General features: G+C 40.4%; 1 protein-coding gene across 3 annotated transcripts in view; it reads right to left on the bottom strand.

Annotated features, from left to right (window-relative positions):
- Window positions 1-15,644, bottom strand: part of CUNH20orf194 (chromosome unknown C20orf194 homolog) — a 170,525-nt gene that overhangs the window by 124,189 nt on the left and 30,692 nt on the right. For 2 of the 3 annotated variants that reach the window (XM_027836287.1, XM_027836288.1), the window contains exons 3-5: window positions 13,404-13,523; window positions 5,360-5,484; window positions 836-932 (exon numbers count right to left, since the gene is read on the bottom strand). In XM_027836287.1, coding sequence (XP_027692088.1) covers window positions 836-932; window positions 5,360-5,484; window positions 13,404-13,523 — 342 coding nt within the window. Of the gene's footprint in view, window positions 1-835; window positions 933-1,020; window positions 1,094-5,359; window positions 5,485-13,403; window positions 13,524-15,644 lie in introns of those variants that run through there. The other variant, XM_027836289.1, reaches the window with a different exon arrangement.

The following is a 15,644-nucleotide window of genomic DNA, read 5'->3' as shown; positions in this document are numbered from 1 at the left end:
AAATCCCCTTAATAAAAGGATTTGTTCTGTAAAACTTGGACTCAGTCAAAGGCCACACCCAGGACGTAGAAGGCCACATGTGGCCTCGAAGCCACAGGTTCCTCACCCCTAAAAGATAGCCACAGTTTGTAACAATACCTTGTGTACAGTTTGGAGTTGGAGTTGGGAGAGTTACTAAAACTCTCTGTAAGTCATAGAAATCTGTATCTCACTCTGATAAAACTTTTTTACACTTCTTTTTCCTAGGGAGAAAAGCGTTAAATAACTGTTCTGTTGCAGACATCTTGCATCATTTAGTAGATGTAATTGTAATAGACTCAAGCTTGGCTTCTGTCCCACAGGAAACACAGCCAGCCAACTTCCCCAGTCCCAAAAAAGGAAACTTGCCAAGCCAAAAGGATTCCTCCTTTCTTACATAGGAGCTCTTAGATGAAAACTTCTTGGAAAACACAGAAAACAAAATACTGCTGTACTTAGCCAACATCTTTACTTTATCTTTTACATATAATTTTTAATGTATCTATTAGGTCAGCTTTCTCTTTCAAACAGTTATCCTAATGACTTGTTTCTAAGCAAGAATTCCCTCTCAATTATAACACTATTTAAAGTTATTTTTAAAAAGGATGTCTGTTGCATAAAGTCCTGACTAGGCATTTCCACCCGCCTGTTAGTGGCCTACTGATGCATTGCTGGTAATGATTACCAAGAGATAATAGGAGGAAAGGGTGACAAGTACTCTTCTGGCCAAAGGGTGCTTTCAGCACAAGTGGACCACAACTTCAAGGCTTATATTGTTCACCAATACAAAGAGCATCATTTGTAGATAGTTACTCACCTTGAGAGCTATAAGGAATGCCAATTCGACTACAGTCTCGAACCATGTCCACAAAACTGGCAATTTTAAATTCCTCAGCGGCTTCTTCATCTTCATACTAAAGAGAAAATGAAACTAATGATTTAGAGAGCTAGCTGGGAGCCTAAAGATAACCTAGTCTGACCACAGAAGGGGAAATGACTTACTCAAGGTCATCTAGTTAGTTAGTAGCACAGCTGGGACTAGAATTTGGTTTTCCTAGGACCTCCATTCCAGGGCTCCTTCCATTGTTATCACACTGCTTCTTAATGTGGGACTTTAAAGACAACTTCTCAGAAACGAACTGGTTTTACAAGCCACTCCCCAGATTTTCTCTGTCGACAAACACGATTTTATATAACCAACAATCCAGAAGAAATAACAAATGAGTTTTGCCAAATGACCCTTGTAGGGTAGGAGCTTTTCAAAGGGCATGTTTTTCAAAGCAAGACAACAAGAGGTGGGTGCAAAGCCTATCCATTTATGTAACTTCCAAAGTACAAAGAGAAGGCAGGATTACCTTCTAGGACACAACTGCTCCTCTACCAGCGGGCACACTTGCACAGAACCCAGCCATAAGCCAGGGGGGCAGTGCTCCTGGGTCCCTGTATGGGACCTTTCAGTAGCCATGCCAGTTAGCAATGCATGCATTATTCTGAACAAAGAAACATTTTAAGAGTTGGTTATCCAGAGGGTACAGTGCTCTGGGGCACCAGACCTCAGGTTTCAATTTTAGCTGTCTTAATAGAAAATACAACCTCACAATATACCACAATTATAACCAAATCATTCCATTTAGCAGAGGAGAGAGCCTCCCATCTGCTGGGCTTCACATGAGGGTACAGAGATCACTAATTAAGAGCTCTGGTTCAAAAATTCCTTTCCTCTGCTACTGTCTCATCACAGCAGGAAGGCTGGTTGCCCCAAAAGGAAATCCAGGTCTGCTCTGGATGCTTTGCCCAGTACCAAAAGAGCCCCTAATCTTCATGCCTTCCTCTCTACTCTCCTCTAGAAGTTGGGCCCATCCATCACCCTCACTCAATCAATGTTTTTTTTTTTTAAATTAAATTATTTCTTTTTAGTTTTCAACATTCACTTCCACAAGATTTTGAGTTCCAAATTTTCTCCCCATCTCTCCCCTCCCCTCCCCTCGTCCCAAGTGGCATGTATTCTGAACACCCCATCCCCCAATCTACCCTCCCTTCTATCACCCCCCCTTCTCTTATTCCCTTCCCCTTCTATTTTCCTGTACGGCAGGATAGATTTCTATACCCCATTGCCCATATATCTTATTTCTCAGTTGCATGTAAAAACATTAACCTATGATTTTCAATCTCTCCCTACATACTTATTACTTCCCACAAATACGCATAGGTCTTCCCCATTGGAAAAAACCAAAACACTCTGACTTGACCCTGCCATCCTCTTAAACTATCACCTTCTCTTTCTCTTTTTGTAGCCAAACTTCCTACAAAGAACTCCCCACTCTTGCTGCCTCCACTTTGTCACTTCTCACTCATTTCTCAGCTGCTTCCAGCTGCATTCAACTGAATCTGCTTTCTGCTTCCTTCTTCCTGACCTGAATACAATGTTTGATACTTCTGACCATTCCTACCTCCTGAATATTATTCCTGCATTTTTGTGATACTACTCTCTCCTGGTTCTACACCAACTTGATTGGCTGCTCCCTCTTAATCTCTTTCACAAACTCATGGTACCTATGTGGGTATAACCCAGGGCTCTTCTTTCTCTGCATTCTCACGCTATGATCTCACTACGTGGCTGGCCCCCAGATCCACGTATCCAAGACTCGTGCTCTCCTATGCTCCAGGTCGGCTTCACAATTGCTCTAGCTCCTTTAAAGGTTCAGTTCAAATGCTACTTCCCATATGCCGTACCTGAGGGATCCACTCACCCTTAAATACTTTGTATATATTCTATATCTACTTGATGCTCCCCCTTGTAAAATCTTACTTGAGGGTAGGGATGGCTTTGGTTTTATCTTTGTATTCCGCCAGACCCTAGCCCAGCGCCTGGCTCACGGCCAATATTTAAAACATGCTTGTTTTTGAGTTTAGTGCTTCATTTTTCAAACCTGGTAAAACCAACCTTGGAAATGATAAAATGATCATATCTCAGTCACAATGAAACTGCTTCATTTCTCAGTCTTACTGTTCCATGAACAAGACTGAGAAGGGGAGTAACACCCCCATTAAAGAGTACTTACAGGGTCATTTGTACATCATTGTGGCAGGAATTCCAGAGAAGCACAAAAACTGGCAAGCAATTGTACGTGTGGGATAAGACCAGAAAATCCCTACCAATTACCCTGGGCAGATCAGCCAGACAAAGAATCTTACTAATTGCTATCCCCTAGAATTCCACAGGCAGCACCAACCTGACAATATCACCATGTATTGACAGAACTTAAGTATCAGCAAGTCAAAAATTCAGCCAATAGCAGGTCCAGTTCCAAGAAAGGTGACAGTTACAGAAGCAGAAACAGAGTCTGCTTGCTTCTCGTTTCTCAAATGTGAGGACAATGGAGCTTGACTAAAGACCAGTCTATGATATCCAAGTGGTATTTGGAGCCCTTCAGTCTGAATTTTCCTTGCTTTTCTTAGCTGGGTCTGTTAAAATCAGGTCTAGAAAGGTATCCTATCATAAGGAGTAGGTTGGGACAAAAAAGAGAAACACCTAATTATATAAACTCTTTTAGGTACAAAAGAAGTAAGCAAAATTCAGATAAAAATGGAGAAGAAAATTCATCTGATAGTGTAGGCCATATGTCAGGATATACAAAACTATTTGATAAATTCTTGTTATCTACATTTTTTTTTAAAAAAAAGTAAATAAGATTTCAGGATCACAGGACAATAGGTTGGAAAACAGAAGGGGTACTAAAGATCATAGTACAATCCTTTCATGAAGCCACAAATCCTAACCCTTCAACAGCCACCCCAAATTCAGAACGATCACTCCACTGTATGGGTGAGGAAATCTATTTAAGAAGAAAAACACGATAAAGGAGTACCTAGAAAAAAAATTGAGCTCCATACTTTCTAAGCTATCCAGGATGTCTTTGATTTCCACAGTTGGAGGCAATCTGTCCCTCTTCTGAACTCTCATCAATTTTGTACCAATTATGACATTCAAGTATAAGGCAAGGCAGGGCATGAGATCCGTGTACATGCCTTACCTTCTGTACTGTACTGCAAATTCCATGAGTGCCCAAGACAATGCCTCTATAGCTTCCCCCGTACTCAGACATAGGGCCTTGAACATAGTAGATGGTTAATAAATGTTCATCAAATATTTGTACAAAAGCCTGAGGTTAAATAAATTTGCACCTGCCCTACTGGTTGTGGGAGTTTGGATTGGCTTTGGCTGAGGGAGACCCAGAGCTCTGGGCAGCAGAGTTTCCACTCTGAAAAAAGTACCAAGTATGCTCTAGGACAGAAGTCCATGAACTTTTTAAAAAAATGATAAATGTATTTCAATGATTGGTTTCCTTTGCAATTCTATATATTTTATGCATTTAAAATCATTATTCTATAAGATAGGGTTCACAGTGTCAAAAAGTTCATGACATAAAAACAGTTAAGAACTGTTCTAGTTCTCCCTGTTCTAGGAGCTCAGAGAATTGCTTCTTGAACAGTATTAAGAGCCTTTAGGTCTCATCATAACACACATTCTCACCTGAGTGAAAAACTTAAGAGTTTATGGTGGCTATATTTTTCCTCTAGAAAAGAGGTTATTCTTTTGTTCTTTTCCTCTGAGGGGGGAAAAAACCTTCCTCTATTAGTTACTAAGCCTGAAAGTGAGTTATTTTGAGAGACCAAACCAAGAGTTGGCTAGCTGCTATAGCTGCTATGGGGGCACATTTCTACTGGGCACAGATTTTAAATGTACTACACTGAGGGGTGTTTTCTTCAGCAATTTTTACTCCAATATAAACACTGTTGCTATAAAAAACATTTGTAAAGCATCTTTGGAACTGCATCTGAGGTTTCCCACCAAAAATCTGAAAAGACAAGCACGTGATCAAGTTAACCACACAGCTTTTAGGAAAACTTGCACTACCCCCAGGCCCATGAAAAGTCATTCTCCACCTCGAAAAAATTCATATTATGAAGGCAAGGAGTAAGAGTAAGTAGGGTTGGCTGTCCAGATAAGGAGAGCTGATGCCAACAGCCCACTTCCAGGTCTCACTTTTTCCATGCCCTCCTTCTCCAGTATCTGCTGCCTAGGGTGGGGCATACAATTTGCTTCCTAAAACAGTCCTTATCATTCACAAGATATGAGACCTCACACAAAAGAAAACTAGCCTTTATCAAAGAAGATGATTAACATAAACTGCTTTGTAAATCTTAAAGCACTACATAAATGTCCACTATTATTATAATTATTCCTCCCGACTTAAATCATCTCTGCAGCCTTGTTTCTTAGGTCAGTACCTCTTCACAGGAAGGATGCTCTTGGGATATAATTCCACCATTTCCTCACCTCATTTTCAGTCATGCAGTGGAAATGTAAATTTCTCCAATGTGCTACATAGGGCAAGAGATAACGGTAATTCACAGGATTGCAGTACAGATGAACACTGTCAGATTTGATCAATATAATTACATCTGTGAAAAGAACAGAAATATGAACAGTTTTTCCCTCAGAGGCAGTATGAACAAGGCATAAACTTACATTTAGTAAATAAACATTCCGTAAAATTCTGCAATTGGAAAATGTACTGTCAATCAATACAGCTAGGATAAAATGGGGAAATGATAAATGGGGAAAAAGTTTTTGCATGAAAATCTCTAATGAAAGTCTGGTATCCAAAGTACAGATGGAATTGGTGTGATAGATATAAGACCAGAATCTACTCCTCAATAGATAAGTGGCCAAGGGAGATAAAAAATACACAAATGAAGAAATGCAAATTATCAACAACTTTTTGAATAAAAAAAATTTTATCCAAATTACAGATAGTAAGAGAAATGCTGGTTAAAACAACTCTGAGATTTCAACTCAAATGCAGAAATTCAGGAAAGATGATTTTTAAAAAGATGGAAAAAGCCAGTGTTGGAGGGACTAAGGGAAGACAGGCACACACACAGTGGAGATGTGAATTGGTCCAACTATTCTGGAACATAGTTTGGTATTATGTCAGCGAGTCAACGAGCATTTACCAAGAGCTTACGATGTGCAAGGCACTGCACTAAGCACTGAGGATACAAAGAAAAGCAAAAGCACAGTTCCTGCCCTCAAGGAGCTCACATTCCACTGGAGGAAAAAACATGTAAACAGCTATGTCCACGTAGATGGAAGGTAATCTTAGAGGAAAGGCACTAGCAGTGGGAGAGAGGGGATCCTGGGGAGGTCAGGAAAGGCCTCCTTCACAAAGTGAGATTTGAGCCGAGTCTTGAAAGAAGTGAAGGGAGCTAAGAGGTAGATGTGAGGGAGCAGACAATTCCGGGAATGGTGCACAGCCAGGGTAAAACGCATGCAGTAGGGAAGTGGAATGATCTGTATGAGGAACGTTGAGTGGGCCAGTGTAGCTGGTGATGGAGTCTGTGGAGGGAAATAAATTGTTAGAAGCCTAGAAGACAAGAAAGGACCTGGTTGGGAAGGGTTTTCCATATCAAATAGTCTTTATATCTGACCCTGAAGGTAATATGAGCAGAGGGGTGGCAAGGTCAGACCTGTACTCTACAAAAATCACTTTGGCAGATGAGTAGATAATGGGCTGGAGTGGGGAGAGACTGGAGGCAGAGAGAACACTGAGAAGGTCACTGCAATAATTCAGATGAGAGGGACTGAGAGCATCTTCTATTTATCTCTACCTATCTCTCTATTTTACTGACGTAGAGAGCAGAATTTGTTCATATTCTCTTTAGCCCAGGGATCCCCAAAAAAGATACCACACACACTAAAATAGTCATAGCAGCACTTTTTGTAGTAAAAGAAAAAAAAGATCTATAAACAGAATAGGTACCCATTGACTATGCAATAGCTGAACAGATTGTGGTACATGAATGGAATGCAATACTACAGCCCCAGTAGAAATGATGAATGTGAGAAGTCCCTTGCCTGGCTCTCTCTTTTGTCCCTTTCACCCTCACTCTAATCATAGTTGTTTGTAGACATGTCCTTTCTCTACCAAATGTTCCTTGAGAAAAGAGTCTATGTTCTATTGAGCTCTGTATTCTGAGAATTGAGCACAGGGCCTCACACATAGTAAGTGCATAATAAATGTTTGTTGAACTGAAAAATATAGCTTAGTTTTCTGCTGTCAACTGTCCCATCTAGTTCCAAGCCTGCAATCTGACTGTTATGGGCCAAGCATCAGGTCTAACTGCAAGAGGGAAAATACAAAGCAGGTCATTATGAAGGGAAAAAAAATATGACAACCTCAGGAAAACAGCCCCATGTCAGGAGATGTCATTTGCTGTTTTCATGCCCACTGAGAACTGTCCTACAGGTTAGGTTTTTGGTGGTCCTTCAATTTCATTTCATCTGGCTCAAAGCAGTAAAACCGAAGCAGTCAGACCCAAACTCTGATACAGCCTTGGGAAGGTTTATAGTTTGGCTCTAAACGCAGGAAAGGCTGGGAAGGAAGAAGCAAGGGTCTTTATGGGTAAAAATCCTTTTCTATAAATGGAACTTTGGCATTTCTTTGGACTTCAGGAGAATAATATGGTTGGTTAGGGTCAATTGATCAAAGCAATTATCATGGTTCCAAAATATACAACGTTAAATAACAGAAAATTAAGGGAATAATTTCTATTGCTAAAATTTGTTCTGGCATACAAAAGATTCATCAGAGTCACACTTCAGCGCCCTATGACGTACACTCCCCCGAAGCAGGTAAGCAAAACAGCAAAAAAGGGTGATTGTGACTAATATTTAGTATGTGCAACCTCACACTGTAGGAGTTTTTCATTTCTTAAGAGGAGTGATGGAAGTTATTTCTGTGCTGCCAGTCCCCCATTCCTCAGCAGTTAGGCTGCTCCTGACCAGCCCACCTACGACTCTACGGGACCAGCTGACCCCCCAGGAAAGGCCAGCACATTTTGCTTTAATATCACTGGAATCAGTTTTTGTTATTCTTTCTTTCTCTCAGAGACAAGCTTTTTTTTATTTGTAGCTGCTCCATTCCTTGGAGTTTCAGGGCCTGGTCTAAGCCATCTAAAGGCCTATTTTTATAAACTCTTTGGAAAATGATCATCAAAGGGAGGGACAAGGGACAAGATAAGATCCCGGGGAAAACTCAATGTATAATTTATTCATGTCAATAAAGAGTAAATAAAATGAAATCAAACAGCAAATAAAAGAGAATTTTAATAAATAAAAGAAAGTATGCTTTTTTTCTTTGGTGAGGCAATTGGGGTTAAGTGACTTGCCCACAGTCACACAGCTAGTAAGTGTTATGTGTCTGAGCCTGGAAAGTATGCTTTCTAAATAAGTGCCAGCAGGGGCCAACGTTTTTAATCTGGGTATTACTGACATTTAACTTTGCCCTCGTTTATATGGTTATAGTAACTGTGCGTGCTATTATTTGGACATTGTTTGGTTCAATCTGCTTCACTTTATACACGTCTTCCCATCTGTCTGTAAATTCTTCATATTTCTTCTTTATGGAACAATAATATCTCATAATACTGATATACTGCAGTTTGCTCAGCCATTCCTCAAGTCTTGGGGACAAGATTTATTTCCAGCTTTCTATTATACTACAAATAGTGCTGCTATCAATATTTTTACATAGGTTTTTTTCTTATTGTCAATAACTGACCTTGAGGTATCAACCCAATAATTGGGTCACTGGGTTAAAGAGAAGAAACAATTTTGCAACTTCTCCTGAATAATTTTAAATCATTTTACAAAATGGTTGGACTAACAACTCTAGCAGCAGCAAATCTGTTCAACTATCTTTCCACACTTCCACCAGTATTGAATTTTTCTGTCTTTTACTATCTTTTCCAATGTAATGGCTATGAAGTAAAACCTTGGAGTTGATTTTAATTTGTATTTCACTAATTATTAATAATTTTAAATACTTTTTAGATGGCTACTAGATGGTACTCCCTCTTCTAGGAACTATTTATTCATATCTTTTGACCAGTATTAAAATTTTTGTATCTTTTTCCTATAAACTTGAGATATCTGACTTTTAACAGAAATGCCTTATGCAAAGATTTCTCCCCTGTCTATATTTTATATTTTATTCTAGCTACAATGATTTTATTTATGTAAAAGGGAAAGGAAGACTCTATCAATGGATAACTTCTAATTCAAAAGAGTTTCACTACCCTTGAAAGTTTAACTCTTAGCCCCTTACAATCTAGCTTAAGCTTCTACTACTCAAATGAAATTTGTTCTCTCAAAGGTCACTAGGATCCTGCCAATTAAAATGCCTTAGGGGAGAGGGGACAGGGAAGAAGAGTTCTCATCTTCTTTAACCTCTCTGTAGCATTTGACAGTAGGGACCAACCCTCCCCCCCTTTTCTGAATACTCTTTCTTTGTGGCTTCAAAGGTACTATACTCTCCTTGTCTAAACACGTGCAAGGAATTAATTAATAATAGCATCTCATTTATACAGAGCTTTAAGGCTTATAAAATGTTTTATGAATATTATCTGAGAGCAGGTCACTTGACCTCTCTGAGACTCAGTTTCCTCATCTGTAAAATGAAGAGGTTAGACTAGATAAGCTGCAAGGTTTCTCCAAGCTCTCAATCTATGCTCCCATTATAAGGTAGGCAGTGTAACATATTATCAGAAGAGGAAGCTATAGCTCAGATAGCTTAGGTGATTTGATCGAGGTCACAAGGCTAGTCAATATCAGAGTCAAGATCTGAACCCAAGTCTTCTGATTCCAAGTCCATTAAGTAACTCACTATACCACATAGCCTCCTATAAGAATATCCATGAAAGTTCCAGATAGTAAATTGAAGTATCAGTTGAAAGCAAGATGGAGACAAAATGCTCTGTACATATAAGGCTTCAAATAATAAATAAGATTATCTGTTTATGGAAGGAAGCCTTGAGAAAATATCTATAAAAGGAAGGCCTACACACAGTAGTCAAATATCCCTCTCAGGACAGTTCCTTCAACCGCTAACAGCTCCCATTTAAGTCTTACTTTAAAGCAGGGCTGGCTTATCATCCTTTCAAAGCCTTAAGGCAGGTACTGCCCAAGGGTCTATCCTAGACTCCTCTCTCTCTCCCTCGGCAATCTCCTTCATTTCCTTCATCACCGTGACTTCAACTATCACCTCTCTCTGCAGATGACTCCCAGAGTTCATCTCCAGACCTGACCTTCCTTAAGAGTTCCAGACATGACTACACAGGCATAATCTATATCAAATTGCTTGCCTTCTCAAGGAGGGGGACAGTTGGCAGGGAGGAAGAGAATTTGGAAATCAAAATTTCAAAAAATGAATGTTAAAAATTTTTTGTATGTAATTGGGAAAAGAATAAAATATGGAAAAGACAAAGAGCTCCAGGCAGACATCTCCAATTGCTTAATGGACATTTCCATTTATTTGGCTCACTGACACTTCAAACTCAACATGTCCAAAATTCTTCTTTTTGTGTTTTCCCCTAAATTTGATCCTCCTTCTGACTTCACAACTCCTCTTAATAGTACCACTCAGCCTCCTTTTTCTCAAAACTTGAGTGTTGTCTTTGCATCTTCTTTCTCCCTTACCTGAGGTTACAAAGTCCTACCCATTTCTGCCTATTCAACCTCCACATTTCTGGAATCTTTCCCCCCTTCTCAACTATCACTATCTCAACATAGGCCCTTATTACCACCAACCTAGAATATTTTGTCGTCATTGTTGTCCAGTTATTTTCAGTTGTGTCTGACTCTCCGTGACCCTATTTGGGTTTTCTTGACAAAGATACTGGAGTGGTTTGCCATTTCCTCTTCCAGCTCCTTTTATGGATGAGGAAACTGAGGCAAACAAGGTTAAGTGACTTGCTCAGAGTCACACAGCTAGTAAGTGTCTGAAGCCAGATTTGAACCCTGGAAGATGAGTCTTCCTGACTCCAGGCCCAGCACTCTGTGCACTATGGCACCACCTAGTCGCTTATACGATTCTACATTCCTGGAATGCTCAACCCCTCTCCTCCTACTGAATTCCTATCCATTTTCCACAGCCCAACTCATCCGAAATCTCCTCCTCCTCTCCCCCTCTTCAGCCCTTCAGAACTTCATTTTGGGCCACTCAAATGCTGTAAGTTAAAGTGCATAACACTGTGTATTACAGTTCTATGTTTATGTCTTATCTCCCTATTTGACCACAAGCTCCACAATGGCTGAATTGATGCAGCTTCCAAATTTGTGTCTCTCCCAATACTTGCAGAATTGAGCTGCCCTAAAGGAGAGAGATGCAGGATTAAAGCACTGTAAAAATAAGAAAGTCTCCTGAGAGAAATCAGGAACAAATCCCTTAAAGGTGGCTTTGAAAAAGCTACAGCTTCCAGCCTGGTTAATAAGGTACCTTGTACTTTTGGATAGCGTTCCATTAGCAAGGATCTTCTTCTAAAGTAGCTAGTGGTTGCCATAGTAGCAAAAGGAAGTTTTATTCTGTAATTCAGTTTAATCCAACCAATACTTGAGCACCCTTTATGTGCAAGACTCTGCACTTAGCACCACTGGGGAAACGGCCCTACTTTCCATGGAAGTTACGGCCTAGTTGGAGAGATAGAGTTTATACAAAAGAAGAAAGTTATGAATGACAACAGCTAAGGACAAACTATGAGAATGCAGGGGGTGGGGAGAGGTTGCTTTTTACTACAAAGATCTGAGAAGGCTTTTTCCAGGGAGTGGAATTTGAGCTATATTTTGAGAGTTGATTATTTTGACAGGTAAAGAGGAGGGAGGGTTTAGCCCAGTTCCTTCTGCTTTCCAGGGAGTGTTGGTACAGGTTAAACCCTTTGGAACAAAAAGATCCAGGTAGGGCTGCACTTCATTCAGGAAGAAAAAAGCCAAAAAACTTTCCTGGGATGTATGTTCGGAGTCAAATGAAGGCTCTGGGAGGAGGGAAAGGGTGCACTTGTCATTTCTGTAGGGGGACTGCAAGTGGGAGTCAGAAGTTGATTGGGGGCAGGGTTAGGAGCAACAAAGAGACTAGGTAGAAAAGCAACTTAAAAAAAATGAAACAGCACAAAATCTAGTATTGTGCTTGGAGTAAAAAGATCCCATACACTGAAATTATTCTAAATCACCTATTACAGATCCCAAGGGTTTCCTACAGCTGTAGCCCTATGACTTCAGGAATTTTAAACCAAGTGGAATTAATCAGAGCAAGCTTCAGTTGTCCAGAATAGCCCAGGAATGGGCTGTCAATAGAAAGAAAATATTATATTGGTTTCAGTTGTATTTTCTACAGTGTAATGTGTGACTTGTCTACAGAGCTGCTGCATTTGTGTTAAATGAATTTTCAGTATCTACAGGACTCAAACAAAAATAAGACTTCTCCAATCATCCTTCAGATGAGTACAGATCACAGGAGGGGGAATTTTTAAAATGAAAACTAAAGACATATTTGGGGATTTTACGAAGGATTCTGGTTTTGGATTTAAAAAATGAAACTGCTGAATTTCAGTTTCCCCTTTTTGCATTTTCTCACTTACTCATACTCATGACTATGGAGAACTTTGACCTTCAGGAGGTGTCTCTTCCCCAGACTAAGCATGGAGTCTATTTCCATGTCAGATGTTTCCTTTCATTTGACTTCCCCAAAGTGACCAAAGCATCAGCAGCCCTCTTGCCCAGTGTTTATCTGCCTTTCCCTATGGCTCCTGCTCCATCTGGCACAGAAATCGTCCCCAGGCAACAGCCTGAAGCACTACAAACACAGGACACGGAAGAGAGGTGAGGTAGGAAAGGAGAAAACTGGTATCACCCTCGCCTGCGTGTTCACTAACAAAAGTGGTACAGAAAACCACCTTCAGAGACACTGCCGTCAGAAGGAAATTCTACTCCTATACTGAGGTTCAAGGTCAAGTCCTTCCTATAAGGAACTCTCTTGTAGGGTTATCTTATGAGCACAAGTGGGAAGACAAGCTTACAAAGGAAGCAGCCACCACGCAGACTCACAAGTCAGCCTGAGAGAAGACTGTCTCCCAACAGGTCTCATTGCCCACACAGTAGGAGGTAAACACCCGAAGGAGTGAAGAGGTGGTTCATAATTAAAAAGAAGCCAGGACTTTATTAAGGGGATTTGGAACCACTAATTGATGTTTACTTTTTCCATAAAGTTAATTTATTTCCCAAGAGGTATATTGTGGCCATTCTCAGTACCATTCAGCATGAGGACAGGGGACAGAAAGTGGAGTATGATGCATGTAGCCGCAGCAGCAAATAGGAACATGACCACCATTAATTTGGAGGGAAAAAAAAAAGCAGAAAGGGTCTGAGATTCAGGGTTTTTTTAATGATCTAATAGACTAATGATCTAAATAGACTGTGAAAACAAAAGTTTTATAGAAATAAAAATATCTCTTTCTTCATAAACAAAAAGAAACTACTACAGACTTACCATCAAGGACTTCTTCAGAAAACCCCGGTCTCTCTGAGTCACTGATACTCTGGTTGTACAAACCAAATAGAAGGTAATTGGCCAGCTCCCTGCAGCCTTCATTGTATCTGCTGTCAATACCTACAAGGGAAGGAAGTCCATGAGCAGTTGCACTATTGGACACCGAGGGAAACGATAGGACCCAGTGAATTGCTGTCATTCAGCATTGCCTTATGTATGCAGTACTAGCAAAGTGACAAAGACCAAGAGAAAGCAACATTCTAGACCAATTCCCTACCTGAGGAGCCAAGCTGAGCCAATCTTTCTGACAGCATATGAATTCTCAGTGTAAAGCACCTTAAATCAGAGCTGAAAACCTCCTTTTAGTGTATACTAGGCAGTTCCTGTCTCTTCCTCCAGCACATTGGGTGCTCATAAACTCAACTATGCAGGAGTCAAGTTCAGTTATATATATGTAAAATATATATAACTTGGTTCCTGCCATGGCAGGATGGCATGCCATGGCAGCCTGGATGGCGATAGAACTTTGGAGAGATTCTCAAGTGGGCTAGGAATAGGGTTAGGAATGATCTGTGTGAGTTGTAAAGGGTTTTCCCTAGAAAGGACTCTGAGGATTGTGGGACCAACAAAAAAAGAAGAGCTCCAAAGATTCATCAAGGTGAGATTAATGAGATTAAGCAATGCGGCCTAAGGCAAGGAAGGATGCCAAGAAGATTGGCCCATGATTACTGCTTCCAGCAATTACTTCACCAGTTCTCCCAACCCCACTAGCCCACTTTGGGCCCTGACTCACATAACATTTGTTTACTCACCACCATGGCACAAAAAGAGTCACAAACCCACTTTCTCAGGGCCATGAACACACAAAGTCCTTGGTTTGGGAGTGTGGGTGGGAGAGTGAAAAGCTAAGACTATGAATAACTGGAATAAGGCAGCATCATGTAGGGATGAATGAGGGGGAAAGAGAAAGGGTCAGAAGAAGATCTATAGCCACAGACAGAGATGACTTGACAAGAGGGCCAAAGAAGTCCAAAGAAGAGAAGGGCCATAAGAAAGGACGTGGGGGCCCAGCCCCACCATCTTTACTACTTCAGATGAACTTAGTGGGAGTTCCAAGTCAGTTCTCAGAGATGGTCTGCCTCAGCTCAAGGCCAAAGGCAGGAACAAAAGTAGGGTCTAGACAAGGCCTGGGCTAGAGTGCCTTTATAGCTCACAAGAGGACCACACAAATGGAACAGGATCTGGGAATACAGCAGAGAAAGGTACACATAGTTTCAACACAGGATGGGATCTCTGGGATAACATGGTGAAAAGTCAGGGTCCAAATGAGATTATCCAAGGCTGGAAGAGCCAGGATACTGTGGAAGAGTGAGGTGTGGCTGAAGAGGACGGCAAAAGTGAGGGTCAGAACATAACAAGCTAACTGGGTTTAGCCTGGTAAAAGGAGAACAAAGGATTCTGTTCTGTTCAGTCAATAAATTCCATAGCCTATGATATCCAAATATCAAATTCCACAATGGGAAGAGAATTGGAGGGGCAGTTACTGTCATTCTATCTGAAGAAACAGATCAGCAACAAGAGTTTAAGGAAGTTATGATCAACTGAAAAACTGGAATATTCCATAATTCAAGAAATTTTGCATGTCAAAGTATTTCATTAAGTCTTGTATTTGTGCCTGACAAATAAGACTACTCTTACCCTGGGTGTTTATTAACTTCACTACTCACATTCCTAACATGCATTGTAGGGTCTGCAATGTTGGCACTCTCAAGAGCAGGAAAAATACTTTGGCCAGAGGGGTAGCCTTATAATTTGATCTTAACTCATCAATCTTCCCATTTGTATATATAAAAGGGTATTTGAAAGCCATTTATTATGGCCTGTTTGTCCAGTTTTGTCTGAAGAGTAGTGAAGTGACAACACATTCCATAACAGTAAACAGGGTGTCTGGTTCCCAAGTAAACGCAAAGCAAAGGAAGACCTGTTAGAATAGGGTCAGCTACTGAGTACATTTTTAATTGACTTGTTCATGAGCTTTCTGCATGAATGCAATTAGCTTACCATCCCCAGCAAAGACTAAAACATTATATTAGCCTAGATAACATACTTGCATAACTAGACAACATGTATACAGAAGAAATACAAATATGTAGAATTTAGACAGCCTCAGAAGCTCTCTTATCTGTCCCCTAATGGTTTCCCAATAATTAAGTTATGTTATTTAAGTTAATATTAAGTTAA

Source organism: Vombatus ursinus, unplaced genomic scaffold (assembly GCF_900497805.2).
Source record: "Vombatus ursinus unplaced genomic scaffold, bare-nosed wombat genome assembly UNPS02014818.1, whole genome shotgun sequence".
NCBI classification, from domain to species: Eukaryota; Metazoa; Chordata; class Mammalia; order Diprotodontia; family Vombatidae; genus Vombatus; species Vombatus ursinus.
Note: the sequence above shows the minus strand (reverse complement) of the source record. Positions and strands in the feature narration are given on the sequence as shown.